The 23945-nt window shown below is 45.7% G+C and overlaps 2 protein-coding genes and 2 pseudogenes across 8 annotated transcripts in view; all 4 read left to right on the top strand.

Annotated features, from left to right (window-relative positions):
- LOC104327544 (UDP-glucuronosyltransferase 1A1) overlaps window positions 1-23945 on the top strand; it is a 74602-nt gene that overhangs the window by 40794 nt on the left and 9863 nt on the right. Inside the window, exon 1 of one of the 5 annotated variants that reach the window (XM_075429626.1) lies at window positions 6368-7267. The exons of 3 other annotated variants lie outside the window; for them this stretch is intronic. In XM_075429626.1, the coding sequence (XP_075285741.1) occupies window positions 6407-7267 (861 nt within the window). In that variant the 5' untranslated portion in view covers window positions 6368-6406. Of the gene's footprint in view, window positions 1-6367; window positions 7268-15451; window positions 16375-23945 lie in introns of those variants that run through there. One more of the 5 variants, XM_075429624.1, reaches the window with a different exon arrangement.
- On the top strand, window positions 1239-2175 carry LOC142362420 (UDP-glucuronosyltransferase 1A1-like; annotated as a pseudogene).
- LOC142362421 (UDP-glucuronosyltransferase 1A1-like) lies at window positions 3039-4439 on the top strand (annotated as a pseudogene).
- Window positions 7930-22443, top strand: LOC104331067 (UDP-glucuronosyltransferase 1A1-like). 3 transcript variants are annotated; one of them, XM_075429631.1, is made up of 4 exons: window positions 8148-9067; window positions 10595-10879; window positions 18119-18182; window positions 22352-22443. In XM_075429631.1, exons 1-4 carry the CDS (start codon window positions 8207-8209, stop codon window positions 22426-22428), a joined length of 1287 nt encoding a protein of 428 aa, XP_075285746.1. In that variant the 5' UTR covers window positions 8148-8206; the 3' UTR covers window positions 22429-22443. The 3 variants fall into 3 exon arrangements, with proteins under 3 accessions (XP_075285747.1, XP_075285746.1, XP_075285745.1); XM_075429630.1 differs by having other exon boundaries at window positions 22331-22443; XM_075429632.1 differs by lacking the exons at window positions 18119-18182; window positions 22352-22443 and adding an exon at window positions 17906-18112 and having other exon boundaries at window positions 7930-9067.

Raw genomic sequence — 23945 nt, 5'->3', positions numbered from 1 at the left:
TCGGCCGAAGAAACGTTACCTTGGTTTGCATATCCTAGGCCAGTAATGATCCTCAGTGGAAGCATCAGCATTGCTACATCCCTGTAATATAAGCGCTCTTAGCATTTTGACAACAACAACCAACAAGAGCTCATGTGTGCATCCCTCAGCACAGTGTGGTTGAGAAGGTGCCATTCTCTTCCCTAATCTCAAATCGCTGCAGGGCTGATTCTCTGCCAGGCCCCTTGCCTCACAAGGAGCTGCTTAACTGGGCGGGTAGGTGGGAGTCAGTGGCTCTGCATGCTTGCAGATGTGTACAGGCAGAAGCAGTGTGAAATAGCTGCCCCTGCATCTGGAAGCACAGGTGTCCCACTAAACATCAGGGAGAAAAGGAAGGAGATGGACCCAGCACTGCTCCCAAAATAAGACGTTGGTGGACCTTTCCCATCTAGGATGTCTCAGAGGAAAAGACATTGTAGAAGAAGTCTTAACAGGCTGATGAGGGAACAGCTGTATCCTCCAACTCCTTCAGCTTTGATGCTGGGGGTGGACACAGTCATTGTGTAACAAAAGAGCACACCTTCTGCACCAGCCTCAAGGGGCTATTCCAAGTCCAGCTCTTCAGGCTGCCACACATCTCATGGGTGAACTTCATAAGAACCATCATTCATTTGTGGCTTTTCAGGAACTTGTAGTTCTCTGCTTAACTCCCTTGATGCTTAACATATCCTTTTTGTCACATGTCTGTCTTCATCAGTGTTCTCACTCCAGACGTAACCTTAGACAGCTTTTCGATATCTCCAGATGGGGGCAAAGGCATAGTAGAGATGAGTCTTCAAGACTAGAAGGGACAGCTCTTGCCCAGGGGAGAGATTAGCGTCTGCTAGGCTGAGGGCTGATGTGGATGTGACACACCTCCTGCACTTGCAAAAGGTTCAGACAGAGGAAAGCTATGAGACCCACCCAGAAGCACCCCTGCCTCCTTCTTGGGGCACTCCATTGTGTTCCTCTGATAGAAGCAGATGTGCATTACCTGGTGTATCACTTGCCAGCAGCCTGTGGGCTTGGCTGGAATGAATGCTTATTATGCAGCCTTTTACTAAACAAATGATTATCCATTTACCACAGAGCAAATACCTCCAAGGATCACAAGTCGGGCTGTAGCAGAGATGAGTGTTTAAAAGTGCGGAGCTGGTGCTATTGCTTCAGTGCTGCCAGGGGTTTGCTTTCTGGGCAGCACTCACCAGGTTGCTGCAGAAATGGCCCCAGTGCTTAGTGCTAATCCACACGCCATGGCGACGCTGGTTCTGCTCCTGTCCATGCTCAGTTTGGCTGCTGGTGGGAAGCTGCTGGTGGTGCCAGTGGATGGGAGTCATTGGCTCAGCATGTGGGAGGTTTTGGACGCTCTCAGGCAGAAGGGGCATGAAATAGTCGTCGTTGCACTAGAGACAAATTTACACATAAAGCAAACGAAGAATTTTGTCATAAAAATGTACCCAGTTCCTTTCACACATGAAGAGATGGATGGAAATTTCCAGGCATTTTTACAAGAGTTTTTTCAAGAAGGATCTTTTTTGGAATGATTTCTTAAAGGTTACCAAGGCATCAAAAGAATCTCTGGTATAGCGTTCTCCAGCTGTGCACACTTACTGTCCAACAAAGAGCTTCTCAGATATCTTGAGGAGAGCAAGTTTGATGCCATCCTTACAGACCCTGTAATAGCCTGTGGGCCCATGCTGGCTGAGCATCTTTCAGTCCCTTCCATGTTTTTTGTGAGGAATACCGTGTGGTTTAGGTTCTGAAGCCACTCAATATCCCAATCCCATTTCTTATATTCCCAGGGTATTAACAGAACTGGGAGACAGGATGAACTTTCTCCAGCGGATGAAGATTCTAACCTTTGACATTCCAAATTTTTTCCTCTGTGATTTTCTCTTTCAACCATATGCAAAACTGGCTTCTCAGTTCCTCTAGCGAGATGTGACTGTGGCAGATCTCTTACGCAAGGCTTCTATTTGGCTCATGAGGTTAGATTTTGTGTTAGATTATCCAAGACCTTTGATGCCCAACATGATTTTCATTGGAGGAATGAACTGCGCACACAAGAAGCTGCCTCAGGTGGGTCATTCCCTGTTTTCAGTTCTTGCTCTGGTAGAATTCTGTGTTTATAAGAGTGGAATTTTGTATTGCACATAGGAATCATTTTCCCATTTAGGGTGAGTTAGGCAAATACCTGTTAAAGAAATTATTTTTCTCTCACTTTCTTCCTCACTTTCCATTTTCTGTGTAGGCAGCTATACTTTTTCACTTATGAAGTCTGTTCAGTTGATGCCTTTTTCATTACCTGTGTTCAAAGGCATTTTTTGTAGAGTTGAGTAGCTTGGTACTGTCTCTCTTTGTGTGTGATGGATGTGTAACAGGTAAGGCCGAGGGGCTGTCAAAGCCTCGCTGTTATGTGTAATCCATCCAGCTTTGAAATTGTTGTAGAAGGGTCTGGTATTACCCGAGAAATGCACATCAGGCGTGTGTCCTGGGGCACCCCCACTTCTTCCTTTCCCAATTCTATTGTCTTCTCCTTCACACCGGTATTTCCAAAGGTGGTATCAGCAGGAATATGGCAGGTTGTGGACTCTCAGGCTAAAAAGCATTGTCTCTGTTGACAAGCAGGCCTCAGAAGATTTTGCCTTGGTGATGGCCATTGGAGATCTGTGGAAAAATTCAGTCTCCGTGAGCCTGAAGGGTCTATGGTGGGCTGGCAGATCCTGCTCAAAGGCAATAAGGCTGCCAAAGGTCTTTGGATAGAAACACAGATGGAGCTTATCTGGTGCACCCACGTTTAACACCCGCCCTCGTAAATCGTAAATAATAAGTACTCTAGTACTTATTATGCAGCCTTTTACCAAAACAGTGATTATCCATTGACCACAGAGCAAATACCTCCAAGGATCACAAGTAAAGCTGTAGCAGAGACGAGTGTTTAAAAGTGCGGAGCTGGTGCTGTTGCTTCAGTGCTGCCAGTGGTTTGCTTTCTGGGCAGCACTCACCAGGTTGCTGCAGAAATGGCCCCGGTGCTTAGTGTTCATGCGCAGGTCATGGCGACGCTGGTTCTGCTCCTGTCTGTGCTCAGTTTGGCTGCTGGTGGGAAGCTGCTGGTGGTGCCAGTGGATGGGAGTCATTGGCTCAGCATGCAGGATGTTTTGGTCGATCTCCAGCAGAAAAGGCATGAAATAGTCGCCGTTGAACCTCAGATAAATTTACACATAAAGCCAAAGAAGAATTTTGTATTGAAAATGTACCCAGTGCCTTTCACACAGGTAGAGCTGCATGGAAATTTCCAGGCAAATTCAGAGGATATATTAGAAGAAGGATCTTTTGTGCAAAGAGTTGTCTGAAGTTATCTATGGACAAAAAAAGCCCTGCTGACATGTACCTCTCTACCTGTGCACACTTACTGTCCAACAAAGAGCTTCTCAGATATCTTGAGGAAAGAAAGTTTGATGCCGTCCTTACAGACCCTATGCTACCATGCAGGCAGATCACAGCTGAGCATCTCTCTGTCCCTTCTGTGTTTTCTTTGAACCAAATACCATGTGGTTTAGAATCTGAAGCCAGTCAATGTCCCAATCCCCTTTCTTATGTCTCAAGGGCATTCACAGACCTTACAGACCGCATGAACTTTCCCTAGCGTGTGCAGAATCTAATTTTTGACAACCTAAATTATTTTCTCCGTGATTTTGTCTTTCAACCATATGCAAAACTGGGTTCTGAGTTCCTTCAGTGGGATGACTGTGCCAGATCTCTTACACAAGGCCTCCATTTCGCTTCTGCGATTAGACTTTGTGTTCCACTATCTCAGACCACTGATGCCCAATATGATCATAATTGGAGGAGTAAACTGTGCTCACAGGAGGCTAACTCAGGTGGGTCATGCCTGATTTTTTTTCTCCCATGTTCGCTAGAGAACTTTGTATCAAAATTGTCTTTAACTGAGTAATAGTAAACTGCTTCAAACTGCTCTTCTTTAGCCAAGACATGCCAGTAATGCCTTGTGTGACGGTATCTTGAGTATCACATTTTAAACATAGGGGTGGTGTTTTGAATGGGTATAGCTCTACTGAACTCCACATAGATTTGAGGAGGTCTGCATCTGATATGGCTTTGCTCAGAAACCTCTCCCCAGACACCTGCCACCAACTGATGAGTGCAACTGTTTGCTAGAGCTACGACAAAGAAAAGATGGTGGGAAGGGTGCAAGTTGTGTGCCATGAGGGAACTGTCTATATGAAAACCCCGGGTGGCTCTTTCACCTTTGTCTTTACTTAGAGGATGACTGTGTGCTTGTGAGCCTTCTCTGACTATCCGCTGGTAGGAGAACAACCAATTTCCTATGGCAGATACTTCACTTGCTGCAGCAGCAAGAGCCCGTGGCAACGTTTGCTTTGTGAACCTCCTCCTCCTCTCACTGATCTCGTGAGCACTGCTGCTCACACTGCGCTTCTGCTTGGAGTGAGTTGCCCATAGGCATAAAGCTGGTTTCTGGGATCTAAGCTGCAAGTTCTGTCCTGGCACTTAATTCCACTATCGGGTTTACAATGGCTTGACAGAGCCTGCTAGGTCTCAGCTGTGGCATCCTCCTTAGCTTTGACAATGTATTTTGCCCTGCTTAAGCTGACGAGAGTCTCAGTGTCCGCAAGCATCTTCTTTAGAACTAGTAACTTTCACAGCCAAGTACCCTCCAGAGAAATCAGTGTTCCTATGGGTGTATGGCAGACGACTTTTGTTTTTTCACTGATACAGATGAGAAGTTTTTTCCTCTCAGCTTTGGGGGCCAGTTGCACCAGGACTCCTTCTTTCCCCACATTCCCCCTGGGTGTAGAAGCCTGTTAGAAAATCCAGTGAATGGAAGTCCCTGGCCCGGCACGAGTCAGGCAGTGGAGCTGCTCATCCCAAAGGGACAGGAAAAGCTTGATGTTCATTCCTCAGCCATTTTTTACCTGTGAAGAAGATTTTCCTGCATTTTGGAATACGGTAGACTGAAAAAATACATTGGTTTAGAAGGTGCCATCAATCAGCAGAGTGCCTGTTTTTCGCATGGACATACTCACAGGGTAGCAGTGCATCTCCATCATGAGTCCTATCAGATTCGGCAATGCCCAGCTTTTCAGTCATCCCTCGATTCGGCCGAAGAAACGTTACCTTGGTTTGCATATCCTAGGCCAGTAATTGTCCTCAGTGGAAGCATCAGCATTGCTACATGCCTGTAATATAAGTGCTCTTAGCATTTTGACAACAAGAACCAACAAGAGCTCATGTGCGCATCCCTCAGCACAGTGTGGTTGAGAAGGTGCCATTCTCTTCCCTAATCTCAAATCGCTGCAGGGCTGATTCTCTGCCAGGCCCCTTGCCTCACAAGGAGCTGCTTAACTGGGCAGGTAGGTGGGAGTCAGTGGCTCTGCATGCTTGCAGATGTGTACAGGCAGAAGCAGTGTGAAATAGCTGCCCCTGCATCTGGAAGCACAGGTGTCCCACTAAACATCAGGGAGAAAAGGAAGGAGATGGACCCAGCACTGCTCCCAAAATAAGACGTTGGTGGACCTTTCCCATCTAGGATGTCTCAGAGGAAAAGACATTGTAGAAGAAGTCTTAGCAGGCTGATGAGGGAACAGCTGTATCCTCCAACTCCTTCAGCTTTCATGCTGGAGGTGGACACAGACATTGTGTAACAAAAGAGCACACCTTCTGCACCAGCCTCAAGGGGCTATTCCAAGTCCAGCTCTTCAGGCTGCCACACATCTCATGGGTGAACTTCCTAAGAACCATCATTCATCTGTGCATTTGCAGGAACTTGTAGTACTCAGCTTAACTCCCTTGATGCTTAACATATCCTTTTTGTCACATTTCCATCTTCATCAGTGTTCTCATGCCAGAAGTAACCTTAAACAGCTCTTCCACATCTGCTATGGGGCCACAGGCATCCTAGAGATGAGTCTTCAAGGAGGCAGGTAGAGATGGGAGAGGTCTTGCCTCTCCAAGAGGAGAGATTAGCCTCTGCTACGCTGAGGGCTGATGTGGATGTGACACATCTCCTGCACTTGCAAAAGGTTCAGCCAGAGGGGAGCAATCAGACCCACCCAGAAGCACCCTTGCCTCCTTCTTGGGGCACTCCTTACTGTTCCACTGATAGAAGAAGATGGGCGTTACCAGGTGTGTCACTTGCCACCGGCCTGTGGACTTGGCTGGAATGAATGCTTATTATGCAGCCTTTTATCAAAGGAATGATTATTCATTTACCACAAAGCAAATACCTCCAAGGGTCAAAAGTTTGGCTGTAGCAGAGGTGGTTGTTTAAAAGTGCGGAGCTGGTGCTATTGCTTCAGTGCTGCCAGTGGTTTGCTTTCTGGGCAGCACTCACCAGGTTGCTGCAGAAATGGCCCCGGTGCTTAGTGCTCATCCGCAGGCCACGGCGACGCTGGTTCTGCTCCTGTCCGTGCTCAGTTTGGCTGCCGGTGGGAAGCTGCTGGTGACTTGTGTGGATGGGAGTCCTTGGTTCACCATGCGGGAAGTGTTGGACAGTCTCAGGCAGAAAGGGCATGAAATAGTCGTCGTTGCACCAGAGATAAATATACACATAAAACCAACGAAAAATCTTTTTATGAAGATGTACCCAGTTCCTTTCACAAAGGAAGATATGGATGGAAATCTCCAGGCATTTTTACAAGATTTGTCTGAAGAAGCATCTTTTGTGGAAAGATTTCTTAAAGTATACCAAGGCATTAAAAGATCCTATGATTTGTTTGTCTCCAGCTGTGCACACTTACTGTCCAACAAGGAGCTTCTCAGATATCTTGAGGAAAGCAAGTTTGATGCCATCCTTTCCGACCCTGCACTACCCTGCGGGCCCATTCTGGCTGAGCATCTCGCAGTCCCTTCCGTGTTTTTTTTGCGACTAATACCATGTGGTTTAGATTTTGACGCCACTCAATGTCCCAATCCACCTTCTTATGTCCCCAGGGGATTCACAGAACTTACAGACCGCATGAATTTTCTCCAGCGCGTGAAGAATCTAATCTTTGACATTCCAAATTATTTCCTCTGTGATTTTATCCTTCAAGCGTATGGAAAACTGGCTTCCGAGTTCCTCCAGCGGGATGTGACTCTGCCAGATCTCTTACGCAAGGCTTCTATTTGGCTCGTGAGGTTAGATTTTGTGTTAGAATATCCAAGACCTTTGATGCCCAACATGATTTTCATTGGAGGAATGAACTGCGCTCACAACAAGCTGCCTCAGGTGGGTCATTCCCTGTTTTCAGTTCTTGCTCTGGTAGAATTCTGTGTTTATAAGAGTGGAATTTTTTATTGCAGATATGAAGAAATTTCCCATTTAGGGTGAGTTAGGCAATTACTTGTGATAGAAATTATTTTTCACTCACTTTCTTCTTCACTATCCATTTTCCGTGTAGGCAGCTATACTTTTTCACGTATAAAGCCTGTTCAGTTGATGCCTCTTTCATTACGCGTGTTGAAAGGCATTTTTTGTAGAGTTGAGTAGCTTGGTACTGTCTCCCTTTGCGAGTGATGGATGTGCAGCAGGCAAGTCTGAGGGGCTGTCAAAGCCTGTCAGTTAGGTATAATCCATAGAGCTTTGGAAATTGTTGTAGCAGAGTCTGGTATTTAACGAGAAATGCACATCAGGCGTGAGTCCTGGGGCACCCTTGCTGCATTACCACTTCCTTTCCCAGTTAATATGTGTTCTCCATCACATGGGTATTTCCAAAGCTGGAATCAGCAGGAATATGGCAGGTTGTGGACTCTCAGGCTAAAAAGTATTGTCTCTGTTGACAAGCAGGCCTCAGAAGATTTTGCCTTGGTGATGGCCATGGGAAATCTGAGAAAAAAAGTCAGTCTCCATGAGCCTGAAGGGTCTATTTTGGGCTGGCAGATCCTGCTCAAAGGCAATAGTGCTGCCAAAGCTCTTTGGATAGAAACACAAATGGAGCTTATCTGGTGCACCCATGTTTAACACCCGCCCTTGTAAATCGCTGGACTCTGGTACTTATTATGCAGCCTTTTATCAAAACAGTGATTATCCATTGACCACAGAGCAAATACCACCAAGGATCACAAGTTAGGCTGAAGCACAAATGGTTTAAAAGTGCAGAGCTGGTGCTATTCCTTCAGTGCTGCACGGGTTTGCTTTGTGGGCAGCACTCACCAGGTTCCTGCAGAAATGGCCCCGGTGCTTAGTGCTCATCCGCAGGTCACGCTGACACTGGTTCTGCTCCTGTCTGTGCTCAGTTTGGCTGCTGGTGGGAAGCTGCTGGTGGTGCCAGTGGATGGGAGTCATTGGCTCAGCATGCGGGAGGTTTTGGACGTTCTCAGGCAGAAAGGGCATGAAATAGTCGTCATTGCACCAGAAATAAATTTACACATAAAGCAAACGAAGAATTTTGTGATAAAAATGTACCCAGTTCCTTTCACACAGGAAGAGATGGAAGGAAAGTTCCAGGCATTTGTACAAGATTCACTTGAAGAAGGATCTTTTTTGGAAAGATTTCTTAAAGGATATAAAGGCATGAAAAGAATCTCTGGTATAGCGTTCTCCAGCTGTGCACACTTACTGTCCAACAAAGAGCTTCTCAGATATCTTGAGGAGAGCAAGTTTGATGCCATCCTTACAGACCCTGTAATAGCCTGTGGGCCCATCCTGGCTGAGCATCTTTCAGTCCCTGCCGTGTTTTTTCTGCGAGGAATACCGTGTGGTTTAGATTCTGAAGCCACTCAATGTCCCAATCCACCTTCTTATATTCCCAGGGTATTAACAGAACTGACAGACAGGATGAACTTCCTCCAGCGGGTGAAGAATCTAATGTTTGACATCCCAAATTTTTTCCTCTGTGATTTTCTCTTTCAACCATATGCAAAACTGGCTTCTGAGTTCCTCCAGCGGGATGTGACTGTGGCAGATCTCTTACGCAAGGCTTCTATTTGGCTCGTGAGGTTAGATTTTGTGTTAGATTATCCAAGACCTTTGATGCCCAACATGATTTTCATTGGAGGAGTAAACTGCGCACACAAGAAGCTGCCTCAGGTGGGTCATTCTCAGTTTTCAATTCTTGCTCTAGTAGAATTCTGTGTTTACAAGAGTGGAATTTTGCATTGCAGATAATAATCATTTTCCCAATTAGGGTGAGTTAGGCAAATACTTGCGAAATAAATTATTTTTCTCTCACTTTCTTCCTCACTTTCCATTTTCTGTGTAGGCAGCTATACTTTTTAACTTATGAAATCTGTTCAGTTGATGCCTCTTTCATAATGCGTGTTCAAAGGCATTTTTTTATAGAGTTGAGTAGCTTGGTACTGTCTCCCTTTGCGAGTGATGGATGTGCAGCAGGCAAGTCTGAGGGGCTGTCAAAGCCTGGCAGTTAGGTATAATCCATAGAGCTTTGGAAATTGTTGTTGCAGAGTCTGGTATTTACTGAGAAATGCACATCAGGTGTGTGTCCTGGGGCACCCTTGCTGCCTTACCACTACTTCCTTTTCCAATTCTATTGTCCTCTCCTTCACATGGGTATTTCCCAAGCTGGAATCAGCAGGAATATGGCAGGTTGTGGACTCTCAGGCTAAAAAGCATCGTCTCTGTTGACAGACAGGCCTCAGAAGATTTTGCCTTGGTGATGGCCATGGGAAATCTGAGAAAAAAAGTCAGTCTCCATGAGCCTGAAGGGTCTATTTTGGGCTGGCAGATCCTGCTCAAAGGCAATAGTGCTGCCAAAGCTCTTTGGATAGAAACACAAATGGAGCTTATCTGGTGCACCCACGTTTAACACCCGCCCTTGTAAATCGCTGGACTCTGGTACTTATTACGCAGCTTTTTATCAAAACAGTGATTATCCATTGACCACAGAGCAAATACCACCAAGGATCACAAGTTAGGCTGAAGCACAAATGGTTTAAAAGTGCGGAGCTGGTGCTGTTGCTTCAGTGCTGCCAGTGGTTTGCTTTCTGGGCATCACTCACCAGGTTGCTGCAGAAATGGCCCCGGTGCTTAGAGCTCATCAACACGCCACGGCGACGCTGGTTCTGCTCCTGTCTGTGCTCAGTTTGGCTGCTGGTGGGAAGCTGCTGGTGGTGCCAGTGGATGGGAGTCATTGGCTCAGCATGCAGGACGTTTTGGATGTTCTCAGGCAGAAAGGGCATGAAATAGTCATCGTTGCACCTGAGATAAATTTACACATAAAGCAAACGAAGAATTTTGTCATGAAAATGTAACCAGTTCCTTTCACACATGAAGAGATGGATGGAAATTTCCAGGCATTTTCACAGGATATATTAGAAGAAGGATCTTTTGTGCAAAGACTTGTCAGATTTCATTAACAGGCAGAAATAACCAGTGACATGTACCTGTCTACCTGTGCACACTTACTGTCCAACAAAGAGCTTCTCAGATATCTTGAGGAAAGAAAGTTTGATGCCGTCCTTACAGACCGTATGCTACCCTGCGGCAGATCCTGCCTCAGCATCTTTCAGTCCCTTCCATGTTTTCTTTGCACCAAATACCGAGTAGTTTAGAATGTGAAGCCGCTCAATGTCCCAATCCCCTTTCTTATGTCCCCAGGGGATCACAGACCTTACAGACCTTACAGACTGCATGAACTTTCTGCAGCGGGTGAAGAATCTAATCTTTGACATACCAAATTATTTCCTCTGCAATTTTGTCTTTCAACCATATGCCAAACTGGCTTCTGAGTTCCTCCAGCAGGATGTGACTGTGGCAGATCTCTTACGCAAGGCCTCCATTTGGCTTCTGCGATTAGACTTTGTGTTCCACTATCCCAGACCACTGATGCCCAACATGATTATCACTGGAGGAGTAAACTGTGCTCACAGGAGGCTAACTCAGGTGGGTCATGTCTGATTTTTGTTCTGCTGTGTTCACTAGAGAAATTTTTATCAAAGTTCTCTTTAACTGAGTGATAGTAAACTGCTTCAAACTGCTCTTCTTTAGCCAAGACATGACAGTACTCCCTTCTGTGACGCTATCTTGAGTATCAAACTGTAAACATAGGGGTGGTGTTTTGAATGGGTATAGCTCTACTGAACTCCACATAGATTTGAGGAGGTCCGCATCTGATATTACTTTGCTCAGAAACCTCTCCCCAGACACCTGTCACCAACTGATGAGTGCAACTCTTTGCTAGAGCTAGGACAAAGAAAAGATGGTGGAAAGGTTTAAGATGTGTGCAGTGGGGGAACTGTCTATACGAAAACCCCGGGTTGATCCTTCACGGTTCTCTTTACTTGGAGGATGACTGTGTGCTTGTGAGCCTTCTCTGAATGTCCGCTGGTAGGAGAACAACCAATTTCCTATGGCAGATTCTTCTCTTCACTTGCTGCAGCAGCAAGAGCCCGTGGCAACGTTTGCTTTGTGAACCTCCTCCTCCTCCCACTGATCTCGCGGGCACTGCTGCTCACACTGTGCTTCTGCTTTGAGTGAGTTGCCCATAGGCATAAAGCTGGTTTCTGGGATCTAAGCTGCAAGTTCTGTCCTGGCACTTAATTCCACTATCGGGTTTACAATGGCTTGACAGAGTCTGCTAGGTCTCAGCTGTGGTATCGTCCTTAACTTTGACAATGTATTTTGCCCTGCTTAAGCTGACGAGTATCTCAGCTTCCACAACCATCTTCTTTAGAACTAGTAACTTTCACAGCCAAGTACCCTCCAGAAAAATCAGTGTTCCTATGGCTTTATGGCAGAAGACTCTTGTTGTTTCACTGATACAGATCAGAAGTGTTTTTCTCTCCGCCTTGGCTGCCAGTTGTACCAGGACTCCTCCTCTCCCAGCATTTGCCCCTCCCTGGGTGTAGAAGCCTGTTAGAAAATCCAGTGAATGGAAGTCACTTGGCTCGGTACGAGTCAGGCAGTGGAGCTGCTCATCCCAGAGGGACAGGAAAAGCATGATCTGCAATTTTTTACCTGTTAAGAAGGTTTTCCTGCGTTTTCAGAATACGGTAGACTCAAAAAATACATCACCAGAATGCCTGATTTGCTGATGGATATATTCCCAGGGTAGCAGTGTATCTCGTTCATGAATCCTATCAGATTCGGCAATGCCCAGCTTTTCAGTCATTCCTCGATTCGGCTGAAGAAATGTTACCTTGGTTTGCATATCCTAGGCCAGTAATGGTCCTCAGTGGAAGCATCAGCATTGCTACATCCCTGTAATATAAATGCTCTTAACTTTTTGACAACAAGAACCAACAAGAGCTTATGTGTGCATCCCTCAGCACAGTGTGGTTGAGAAGGTGCCATTCTCTTCCCTAATCTCAAATCACTGCGGTGGTGATCCAGATAGGAATCAATTTCCCGTGTAGGGTGCGTTGGGCAAATACTTGTGAAAGAAATTATTTTTCTCTCACTTTCTTCCTCACTTTCCATTTTCTGTGTAGGCAGCTGTATCTTTTCATTTTTAAAGTATGCTCAGTTGAAGAGAAAAATCTAGGCTCTTCCAGTGAAGATCTATGATGAGACATTGTATGCACTGGCCTAAGGGATTGTCAGAATTTGTGGACAGTACGGAAAACTGCTGGATTTCTCTTATAAGGAGTTCCCATGGGATGGCCCACAAAACCTTAAAAGCTCTTCCCAGGCTCAAAAACTCAGTCCTAATGAATGGAGCAATGGAGGGGGGTCTGCTTCGACATGTCCAGCACAGCACGGCTAGCACTCAGGGGACGGATGCAGCCTTGGTAATTGTGCTAACCTTTCAGATGTGGCATGTGCTTTGGGTGCCTTGGACATAGAAGATAGCAATACACACAGTTCTTACTGGAGAGCCTCCTCTGCTGCTCTGTGGTAGAGCCTGGAGAGTTGAGCTTTTCTTTTTAGTGCCCTGGCTGTCTCTTCAGTCATATTATTCAGATGCCTGTGCCATGGGGTGAGGTCACCAAGGCTGCCTGGGGAATACAACCCATCTCCAAGTGGTGGTGGTGGCTGTGGTGTCTTACAGACATCCTCATGCACACTGTAATTTTCCACCTGAGCATTTATGCAACTCCACTGCTGCTGGACACCAGCCAAGATTTGCCAGTGACAAAAAAGAAGCCAGAATTAGCCCTGAAGTGTTTCATGGAAAATCCCCCTCAAGGAGTGTTCAGATATCTCTGATAACAGCAGATGAGAAGAAAGCTGAGGTAGTCAACAACTTTTTTGCCTCAGTCTTCACTGGCAACCTCTCTGGTCACCCCTCCTGCATCGATGGATGGCATGAAGGAGACCAGTAGGGTAAAATTCCTCCAGCTGTAAGTGAAGATCATGTTTGGGACCTCCTGAGGAACCTAAATGTACAGAATTCCATGGGACCTCATGAGATGCATCCCAGAGTCCTGAGGGAACTGATTGATGTAGTTGCCAGGCCACTCTCCATGATATTTGAAAAGTCATGGCAGTCAGGGGAAGTCCCCAGTGACTGGAAAAAGGGAAACATTGTGGCCCTTTTCAAAAAGGGTAGAAAGGAAGACCCTGGGAACTACCGACCTGTCAGCCACACCTCTGTGCCTGGGAAGATGCTCCTAGAAGATATGCTAAGGCACATGGAGGCCAGGGAGGTGATTCGAGACAGCCAGTATGGCTTCACCAAGGGCAAGTCCTGCCTGACCAACCTAGGGGCTTTCTGTGATGGTGTAACAACAAGAGTGGACAAGGGAAAACCAATGGACGTCATCTGTCTGGATTTTTGTAAAGCCTTTGACACGGTCCCCCACAACATCCTTCTCTCTAAATTGGAGAGCCATGGATTTGATGGGTGGACTGATTGGTGGATAAGGAATTGGTTGGATGGTCGCAGCCAAAGGGTAGTGGTCAACGGCTCAATGTCTGGATGGAGACCAGTGATGAGTGGAGTCCCTCAGGGGTCCGTACTGGGACCAGTGCTGTTCAATATATTTATCAATGACATGGACAGCAACATCGAGTGTACCCTCAGCAAGTTTGCAGATGACACCAAGCTGAGTGGTACGGTTGATACACCAGAAGGGTGGGATGCCATCCAGAGGAACCTGGACAAGCTGGAGAGGTGGGCCTGTGTGAACCTCATGAGGTTCAACAAGGCCAAGTGCAAGGTCCTACACCTGGGTCGGGGTAATCCCCGCTATCAATACAGGCTGGGGGATGAAAGGATCGAGAGTAGCCCTGCTGAGAGGGACTTGGGGGTACTGATAGACGAAAGGCTGGACATGAGCCGGCAATGTGTGCTGGCAGCCCAGAGGGCCAACTGTGTCCTGGACTGCATCAAGAGAAGCGTGGCCAGCAGGTCGAGAGAGGTGATACTGCCCCTCTACTCTGCTCTGGTGAGACCTCACCTGGAGTACTGCGTACAGCTCTGAAGCCCTCAGCACAAGAAGGACATGGAACTGTTGGAGCGGGTCCAAAGGAGGGCTACAAAAATGATCCGAGGGCTGGAGCACCTCTCCTATGAGGACAGGCTGGGAGAGTTGGGCTTGTTCAGCCTGGAGAAGAGAAGGCTGCGGGGAGACCTGATTGCAGCCTTTCAGTACTTGAAGGGAGCCTATAGGAAAGATGGGGACAATCTTTTTAGTAGAGACAGCAGTGACAGGACGAGGGGTAATGGTTTTAAACTAAAACAGGGTAGGTTTAGGCTGGATATAAGGAAGAAATTCTTTACAATGAGGGTGGTAAAACACTGGAAAGGGTTGCCCAGAGAGGTAGTGGAGGCCTCATCCCTGGAAACAATCAAGACCAGGTTGGACAGGGCTCTGAGCAACCTGATCTAGTTAGCGGTGTCTCTGCTCGCTGCGGGGGGGGGGGTGGACTAGATGACCTCTAGGGGCCCTTCCGAGCCAAAACTTCCTATGAATCTATGATTCTATGATTCTCTTTATCGTCTGAGCTCACAAAGCCAGCCCTGCATCCCCCGAGGCAGGTCTCAGACGCTGAAAGGACCGCTTAGTGTGGGTGATGTTTCCTGCAGAAAAACCTGGCATCATGCTTCCACCTTCATCAGTCTTTGCAGTCTAGAAACCATCTTAAACAACTCTTCCACATCTGTTATGGCGCCACAGGCATCCTAGAGATGAGTCTTCAAAGAGAGAGGGAGAGACGGGACAGGTCTTACATCTCCAAGAGGAGAGATTAGCCTCTGCTACGCTGAGGGCTGATGTGGATGTGACACACCTCCTGCACTTGCAAAAGGTTCAGCCAAAGGGAAGCTATGAGACCCACCCAGAAGCACCCTTGCCTCCTTCTTGGGGCCCTCCTTACTGTTCCTCTGATAGAAGCAGATGGGCGTTACCTGGTGTGTCACTTGCCACTGGCCTGTGGGCTTGGCTGGAATGAATGCTTATTATGCAGCTTTTTACCAAACAAATGATTATTCATTTACCACAGAGCAAATACCTCCAAGGATCACAAGTAAAGCTGTAGCAGAGATGAGTGTTTAAAAGTGCAGAGCTGGTGCTATTGCTTCAGTGCTGCCACGGGTTTGCTTTCTGGGCAGCACTCACCAGGTTGCTGCAGAAATGGCCCCGGTGCTTAGTGCTCATCCACACGCCATGGTGACGCTGGTTCTGCTCCTGTCTGTGCTCAGTTTGGCTGCCGGTGGGAAGCTGCTGGTGACTTGTGTGGATGGGAGTCCTTGGTTCACCATGCGGGAAGTGTTGAACAGTCTCAGGCAGAAAGGGCATGAAATAGTTGTTCTTGCACCTGAGATAAATGTAGAGATAAAGCCAATGAAGAATTTTGTCATGAAAATGTACCCAGTTCCTATCACACAGGAAGAGTTGGATGGAAATCTCCAGGCATTTGTACAAGATTCACTTGAAGAAGGATCTTTTGTGGAAAGATTTCTTAAAGGATACAAAGGCTTGAAAAGATTCTCTGATTTGTTTGTCTCCATCTGTGCACACTTACTGTCCAACAAAGAGCTTCTCAGATACCTTGAGGAGAGCAAGTTTGATGCCATCCTTTTCGACCCTGTACTACCCTGCGGGCAGATCCTGGCTGAGCATCTCTCAGTCCCTTCTGTGTTTTTTTTGCGACTAATACCATGTGGTTTAGATTCTGAAGCCAGTCTATGCCCCAATCCCTCTTCTTATGTCCCCAGGATATTCACAGACCTTACAGACCACATGAACTTTTTCCAGCGTGTGAAGAATCTAATCTTTGACATTCCAAATTTTTTCCTCTGTGATTTTCTCTTTCAACCATATGCAAAACTGGCTTCCGAGTTCCTCCAGCGGGATGTGACTGTGGCAGATCTCTTACGCAAGGCTTCTATTTGGCTCGTGAGGTTAGATTTTGTGTTAGATTATCCAAGACCTTTGATGCCCAACATGATTTTCATTGGAGGAATGAACTGCGCTCACAAGAAGCTGCCTCAGGTGGGTCATTCTCTGTTTTCAATTCTTGCTCTGGTAGACTTCTGTGTTTATGAGTGGAATTTTGTATTGCAGATATGAAGAAATTTCCCATTTCAGGTGAATTAGGCAAATACCTGTGAAAGTAATTATTTTTCTCTCACTTTGTTCCACACTATCCATTTTCCGTGTAGGCAGCTACACTTTTTCACTTACAAAGTATGTTCTGTTGATGCCTCTTTCATTACACGTGTTCAAAGGCATTTTTTGTAGAGTTGAGTTGCTTGGTACTGTCTCCCTTTGCGAGTGATGGATCTGCAGCAGGCAAGTCTGAGGGGCTGTCAAAGCCTCGCAGTTAGGTATAATCCACACAGCTTTGGAAATTGTTGTAGTAGGGTCTGGTATTTACTGAGAAATGCACATCAGGTGTGTGTCCTGGGGCACCCTTGCTGCCTTACCACTACTTCCTTTTCCAATTCTATTGTCCTCTCCTTCACATGGGTATTTCCCAAGCTGGAATCAGCAGGAATATGGCAGGTTGTGGACTCTCAGGGTAAAAAGCATCGTCTATGTTGACAAGCAGGCCTCAGAAGATTTTGCCTTGGTGATGGCCATGGGAGATGTGAGGAAAAATTCAGTCTCCATGAGCCTGAGCCTGAAGGGTCTATGGTGGGCTGGCAGATCCTGCTCAAAGGCAATAGTGCTGCAAAAGCTTTTGAGATAGAAACACATGGGGCTTATCTGGTGTATCCAAGTTTAACACCCGCCCTCGTAAATCGCTGGACTCTGGTACTTTATTATGCAGCCTTTTATCAAAACAGGGATTATCCATTGACCACAGAGCAAATACCTCCAAGGATCACAAGTTAGGCTGAAGCACAAATGGTTTAAAAGTGTGTAGCTGGTGCTGTTGCTTCAGTGCTGCCAGTGGTTTGCTTTCTGGGCAGCACTCACCAGGTTGCTGCAGAAATGGCCCCGGTGCTTAGTGTTCATGCGCAGGTCACGGCGACGCTGGTTCTGCTCCTGTCTGTGCTCAGTTTGGCTGCTGGTGGGAAGCTGCTGGTGGTGCCAGTGGATGGGAGTCACTGGCTCAGCATGCGGGAGGTGTTGGACGCTCTCAGTCAGAACGGGCATGAAATAGTCGTCGTTGCACCTGAGATAAATTTACATATTAAGCCAAGGAAGAATTTTTTTATTAAAATGTACCCAGTCCCTTCCACACAGGTAGAGCTGCATGGAAATTTCCAGGCATGTTCAGAGTATGTAGTTGAAGAAACATCTTTTGTGGAAAGAGTTGTCAAAAGTTACGAATGGTCAAAAAAAGCCCTGCTGACATGTACCTCTCTACCTGTGCACACTTACTGTCCAACAAAGAGCTTCTCAGATATCTTGAGGAAAGAAAGTTTGACGCCGTCCTTACAGACCCTATGCTACCCTGCGGCACATCCTGCCTGAGCATATTTCAGTCCCTTCCGTTTTTTTTTTTGTACAAAATACTGTGTGGTTTAGAATCTGAAGCCACTCAGTGTCCCAATCTCCCTTCTTATGTCCCCAGGGCATTCACAGAACATACAGACCGCATGAACTTTCTGCAGCGGGTGAAGAATCTAATCTTTGACATACCAAATTATTTTCTCTGTGATTTTGTCATTCAACCATATGCAAAACTGGCTTCTGAGTTCCTCCAGCAGGATGTGACTGTGGCAGATCTCTTACGCAAGGCCTCCATTTGGCTTCTGTGATTAGACTTTGTTTTCCTCTATCCCAGACCATTGATGCCCAACATGATTATCACTGGAGGAGTAAACTGCGCTCACAGAAGGCTAACTCAGGTGGGTCATGCCTGATTTTTGTTCCCCCATGTTCACTAGAGAACCTTATATCCAAGTTCTCTTTAAGTGAGTGATAGTAAACTGCTTCATACTGCTTTTCTTTTGCCCAGACATGCCAGTACTCCCTTCCATGACTGTATCTTGAGTATCACACTGTAAACATAGGGGTGGTGTTTTGAATGGGTATAGCTCTACTGAACTCCGCATAGATTTGAGGAGGTCCTAATCTAATATTACTTTGCTCAGAAACCTCTCCCCAGACACCTGTCACCAACTGATGAGTGCAACTCTTTGCTAGTGCTAGGAGAAAGATAAAATGGTGGGAAGGGCATAAGATGTGTGCCATGGAGGAACTGTCTATACGAAAACCCCGGGTTGCTCTTTCTCGTTTCTCTTTACTTAGAGGATGTCTGTGTGCTTGTGAGCCTTCTCTGACTGTCTGCTGGGAGGAGAACAACCAATTTCCTATGGCAGATTGTTCACTTCACTTGCTGCAGCAGCAAGAGCCCATGGCAATGTTTGCTTTGTGAACCTCCTCCTCCTCTCACTGATCTCGCGGGCACTGCTGCTCACACTGTGCTTCTGCTTGGAGTGACTTGCCCATAGGCATAAAGCTGGTTTCTGGGATCTAAGCTGCAAGTTCTGTCCTGGCACTTAATTCCACTATCGGGTTTACAATGGCGTGACAGCGCGTGCTAGGTCTCAGCTGTGGCATCCTCCTTATCTTTGGCAATGTATTTTGCCCTGCTTTAGCTGACGAGCGTCTCAGCTTCCGCAAGCATCTTCTTTAGATCTAGTGACTTTCACAGCCAAGTACCCTCCAGAAAAATCAGTGTTCCTATGGCTTTACGGCAGACGACTCTTGTTTTTACACTTATACGGATGAGAAGTTTTTTCTCTCAGCCTTGGCTGCCAGTTGCACCAGGACTCCTTGTTTCCCAGCATTCCTCCTGGGTGTAGAAGCCTGTTAGAAAACCCAGTGAATGGAAGTCCCTGGCTCGGCACAAGTCAGGCAGTGGAGCTGCTCATCCCAAAGAGACAGGAAAAGCTTGGTGTTCATTCCTCAGCCACTTTTTATCTGTTAAGAGGGTTTTCCTGTGTTTTGGAATACGGTAGACTCAAAAAATACATTGGGTTGGAAGGTGCTATCAATCACCAGAGTTCTTGATTTGCAGATGGATATAGTCCCAGGGTAGCAGTGCATCTCCTTCATGAATCTGATAGATTCGGCAATGCTCAGCTTTTCAGTCAACCCTCGATTCGGCTCCTATTTGGCTCATGAAGCTAGACTTTGTGTTCCACTATCCTGGACCATTGATGCCCAACATGATTATGGATGGTTAGTAGAGTAAACTGTGCTCACAAGAACCTAACTCAGGTGGGCCGTACTATGCTTTTTCTTGTCATTATTGCAGGCTTTTACATACTCTGAAATGTTGTATCACAGGTTTTGTTAGAAATGTCTCTTCCTTTAAGAATATTTCAAATTATTTTTGCTTTGTGAAGAGGTTGCAGTTTTCCTTTCAGTGAAGGCATCTGAATATCACAGTATCAAAATGGAGAAATTCGTGTGAATTAATTTAGCTCTGGGAAACTCCCCATTGGTCATGTGCCTCTGCTGAACGGCAGCTTTGACATTAGGGGAGGTGGCTCAGGGACTCTTAGCTCGGGACTGTTGATGTGGTGCAAGGCAGACTTTAATCTGAGGAGACCTTTGCTCATCCTGTGGTCCACCTTGTCATTGCTGATGTCCTCTGTGTTCCTGTCTTTTTTTCTTTAAAAAGGATTCTCTATGTTTTGAATTCATAGACTGATAAAATACTTAGTTTGGAAGGTCATTTGCAGGCGTCTCAGTAAGCCTCCTAGGCAAAGCAGGTCCAGCTAGTTCAGGTTGTTCCTGTCTATGTCTTGTCAAGTTTTGAAGATCTATGACCCTTATAGTGAAAACACTGTATTATATCTAATTTATTATTATATTCAATTAGAATTTTCCGTGTTGTAGCTTGCGTTTGTTGCCTCTTGTCCTGTCACTGTCAATCTCTCAGAAGAGTACAGCCTTGTCTTCATTATGGCTTTCCATTGAAGTAGTGAAAGACAGCAGAAAGAATAATAATTCTTGTTAGCCTTCTCTTCTGTAACCTGAGAAAGTTCATATTTCTCAGCCCCTTTTTGTACATCATAGTCGCCAGGTCTTAATGATCTTCTTGGCTTTTGCTGGACTTGCTCCAGCACATGAATGTCTTTCATGTACTGGAGAGCCCAAAACTGGGTACATGTCTTCAGATGTCTCTCAAGTGCTGAACTGAGGAGAAGGATGACCTTTCTCAGTCTGCTGGCTGCACTCTTACTCATATAGCCCAGGTTGCTACTGCCTTTGTGGCTTCAAAGGCACACTGCTGACTCATATTCAACTTTTTGCGCACAAGCACTCCAGAGTTATTTCCTGCAGAGCTGCTTTCTGTCCAGCTGAAGTGCAGCCTGTCCTGTGGCATGGGGTTATCCCATCCCAGCAGTAGAACTTTGCTTTTGCCTTTGCTGACCTTCATGATGCTCCTGTTGGCCCATTTCTCCAGCTTGTGGCATTCTCTTTGAAGACCACTGACACTCCTTATTTTAAAGTATCAACTGGCATCATAAAAATACCAGTTAGGTTACTTTATGCTTATAAAATGAATGTGGGATTTATTTCAGATTTTTAAAATGTATATTCAAATATATTTTGCACTTTGTAGAGTAACATCATAGTTTCTGTTTTTTGAAATAGCTATTCCTGTTAAGTAATTTTTTTTCAGGTGTTTGCTGTGCAGAACAGTGAAATAGGGCTCATTTCTCAGAAAAAGCTGGATCTCTCACGGTAAAAATGAAGCATTGTTAAAAGCAGTCAGACTTGACACTTGTTCCGCAAAAGCAGAGATGGAATAAGCTGTGTAGCTAAACCTATGAAAAGAACTATGACAGAGGATCCATGACAGAGATCTATAAAACCCTGAAAAGTGTAGTGAAGGTGAAAGGGGAACTGATATGCAGTTTCGCCCAATATTTGACCTATGACTAACACTGAAATGAGGCAGCAGCAAGCTTAAAGCAAAGAAAAGGCAGTGCTTTTTCATACCATGCACACAAAAGAAAATGCCTCTCAACACCAGCGGATGTTTTTGTAGATAAAAACTATGAATTTAAAGAGTATTTGGGTGGTTAATAAGAGGCACATTCTGACTGCCAAGATTTGTAAAATTATGAAAGATGTAATCATGGATTCCCCTAACTGGAGATATTTACTGTGCCTTTTCCAGCATACAACCTTGGCACTCAACTCTGTACTTTAGCTTTACTTTCTCCTTTTTTCACCCTTTTAAACTTTTACGAACATGCCTTTAGCCTTAAGGTGTGGGTTTTGGTTTTTTTTTTTACCTCTTTAATGTTGTTTTATAGCATTAGATATTAGTGTTATACAGACAATACACATTTGGGTGAAAAGTTAGCAGAACTTCAAGACTGCATGGAAGATATTACATATCAAATATGAGATTTGAGGGCCCATCGTATGTTAGCATAGGGAACAGTACATCTGCCACTCCAGGTTAACTACCTGTTAACTGCCGCCTTAGGGCATATGGAATGCTGAATCGCTTTGAGATGTTTTCCTCTCTGTTGCTGAAATGTTAAAGTGCACACATAGGTACTGAAGCTAAGTGTCTGGCACATGAGAATACCTTCTGTCCACCTCCTTCAGATTCTGGTCATTTAATTATCACCTCTACTGTCAGGTGGAAAGTTTTGCTTAAACAGGCTGCAGAATGGGACTACACTGATGTCTGAAACTCCTTCTTCTTTAATGCAGTTTCCTTAGACACTGCAGTCCTTGCTGTCTAGAGAATGGCTTATGAGAATCACTTTTTTTAACATGCCACATGAAGAACCTCCTATCGAAAGAAACTCTTTAGGACATACTTAGTAGTAGCCTTGGAATGCCCTTACCACACTCAGGTACCTTTGGCAAAGGTAGACATTTCATGAACGAGAGTTCCCATCACTTACCTGCTCCAAGACAACTCTTCCAGGCTGCTGCACAGCATGAAGAAACTGTTCAGAGCTCTCTCTGGTCAGATGTGCTTGTTTGGGGATCTAAACTCATCTCTCTTCTCCAGTCAGCAATTGCTTTTTTTCAGCGGAGGGCTACGAGGATGATGAGGGGACTGGAGCATCTCTCCTACAAGGAAAGGCTGAGGGAGCTGGGCTTGTTTAGCCCGGAGAAGAGAAGGCTGAGAAGGGACCTTATAAATGCCTGTAAGTATCTCAAGGGTGGGTGTCAAGAGGATGGGGACAGACTCTTTTCAGTGGTGCCCAGCGACAGGACAAGGGGCAATAGGCACAAACTGAAGCAGAGGAAGTTCCGTCTGAACATGAGGAAGAACTGCTTCACTCTGAGGGTGACAAAGCCCTGGAACAGGCTGCCCAGAGAAGCTGTGGATTCTCCTTCTCTGGAGATATTCAAAACCAGCCTGGACAAGGTCCTGTGCAGCCTGCTGTAGGTGACCCTGCTTCGGCAGGGGCATTGGACTAGATGGCCCACAGAGGTTCCTTCCAACCCCGAACATTCTGTGATTCTGCTACCTTTCCTGGATCTTACTTTGCTTTTGTAAACTTGCAAACTTTCAGCATCCACCTTTTCCCTTTCCATGAAATATGCCTTAATGGCAGATGAGATCTGCTTCCTCCGGCCCTTTTTTAAAGCACAAATTGCAGATACCTGCTTCTCTATGTTTATCTTGAAAGTTTTCACGTGCCTTTGCATGTTCACCCTATCGAAGGACATTGCTTTGTTTATAGGCACCTGTTTCGTTCACCTGTCTACCCTTTGGGTTTTCATTGCATCATTTGCTGCAGCTTCAGCCTAGGTTATCAAGAATAATTAGGACTTCAATCCCATTCAAAACAACCTGATTTGGATATCTAAACAAGTCCTTGGAGTGAGACCCTCTTCCACATCAGATCGTGTCAGCCATGCTGTTATCACAGAATCACAACTTTCAAAACCTCAGAAGTAAAAGGCTTTTTCCAAATATTCAGTCTGAATCTGTGCTGTTTGTGGCCCCAATTATACAATTTACTGCTATCAAGAAAAGCTTGGCTCTGTCATCATTGTTATTCCCCATTGAGTAGCTGTAGGCTGCGGTTGCATGTTACAGAGAACAGGACTTCCAACATGGTTGGGGGGGATTGGCTTAGAAATCTTCTCACAGCACATGCAGAAGCAGCTCAGAAACTCTGTTCTCCCCTTCTTCTGGTAAGCACAGGAGACAAGTGTGGACTTCCCATTGGCTCCTATCACAGCCAAACTTTATTAGCTTCTTTTGAAAAATAGCTGTTATTAAGAACTTTCAAAAAACGTTTGGCCCATAGCGTCTTACCTATGAACTCTTATGGCCCCTCTTGAGCAAGAACCGCATATTGTGCTGCATCATTGCTATCAAAAAGATGTTTGGCCTTTAACCGCTCACCTGCGAACTCTTATGGCCTCTCTTGAGCAAGAACCGCATATTCTGCTGCATCATTGCTTTCAAAAAGATATTTGGCCTTTAACCGCTCACCTGCGAACTCTTATGGCCTCTCTTGAGCAAGAACCGCATATTCTGCTGCATCATTGCTTTCAAAAAGATATTTGGCCTTTAACCGCTCACCTACAAACTCTTATGGCCCCTCTTGAGCAAGAACCGCATATTGTGCTGCATCGTTGCTATCAAAAAGATGTTTGGCCTTTAA

The sequence above is a fragment of the Opisthocomus hoazin genome, chromosome 9, assembly GCF_030867145.1.
Source record: "Opisthocomus hoazin isolate bOpiHoa1 chromosome 9, bOpiHoa1.hap1, whole genome shotgun sequence".
Lineage (NCBI taxonomy): Eukaryota > Metazoa > Chordata > Aves > Opisthocomiformes > Opisthocomidae > Opisthocomus > Opisthocomus hoazin.
This window is presented reverse-complemented; position numbering and strand designations above follow the sequence as displayed.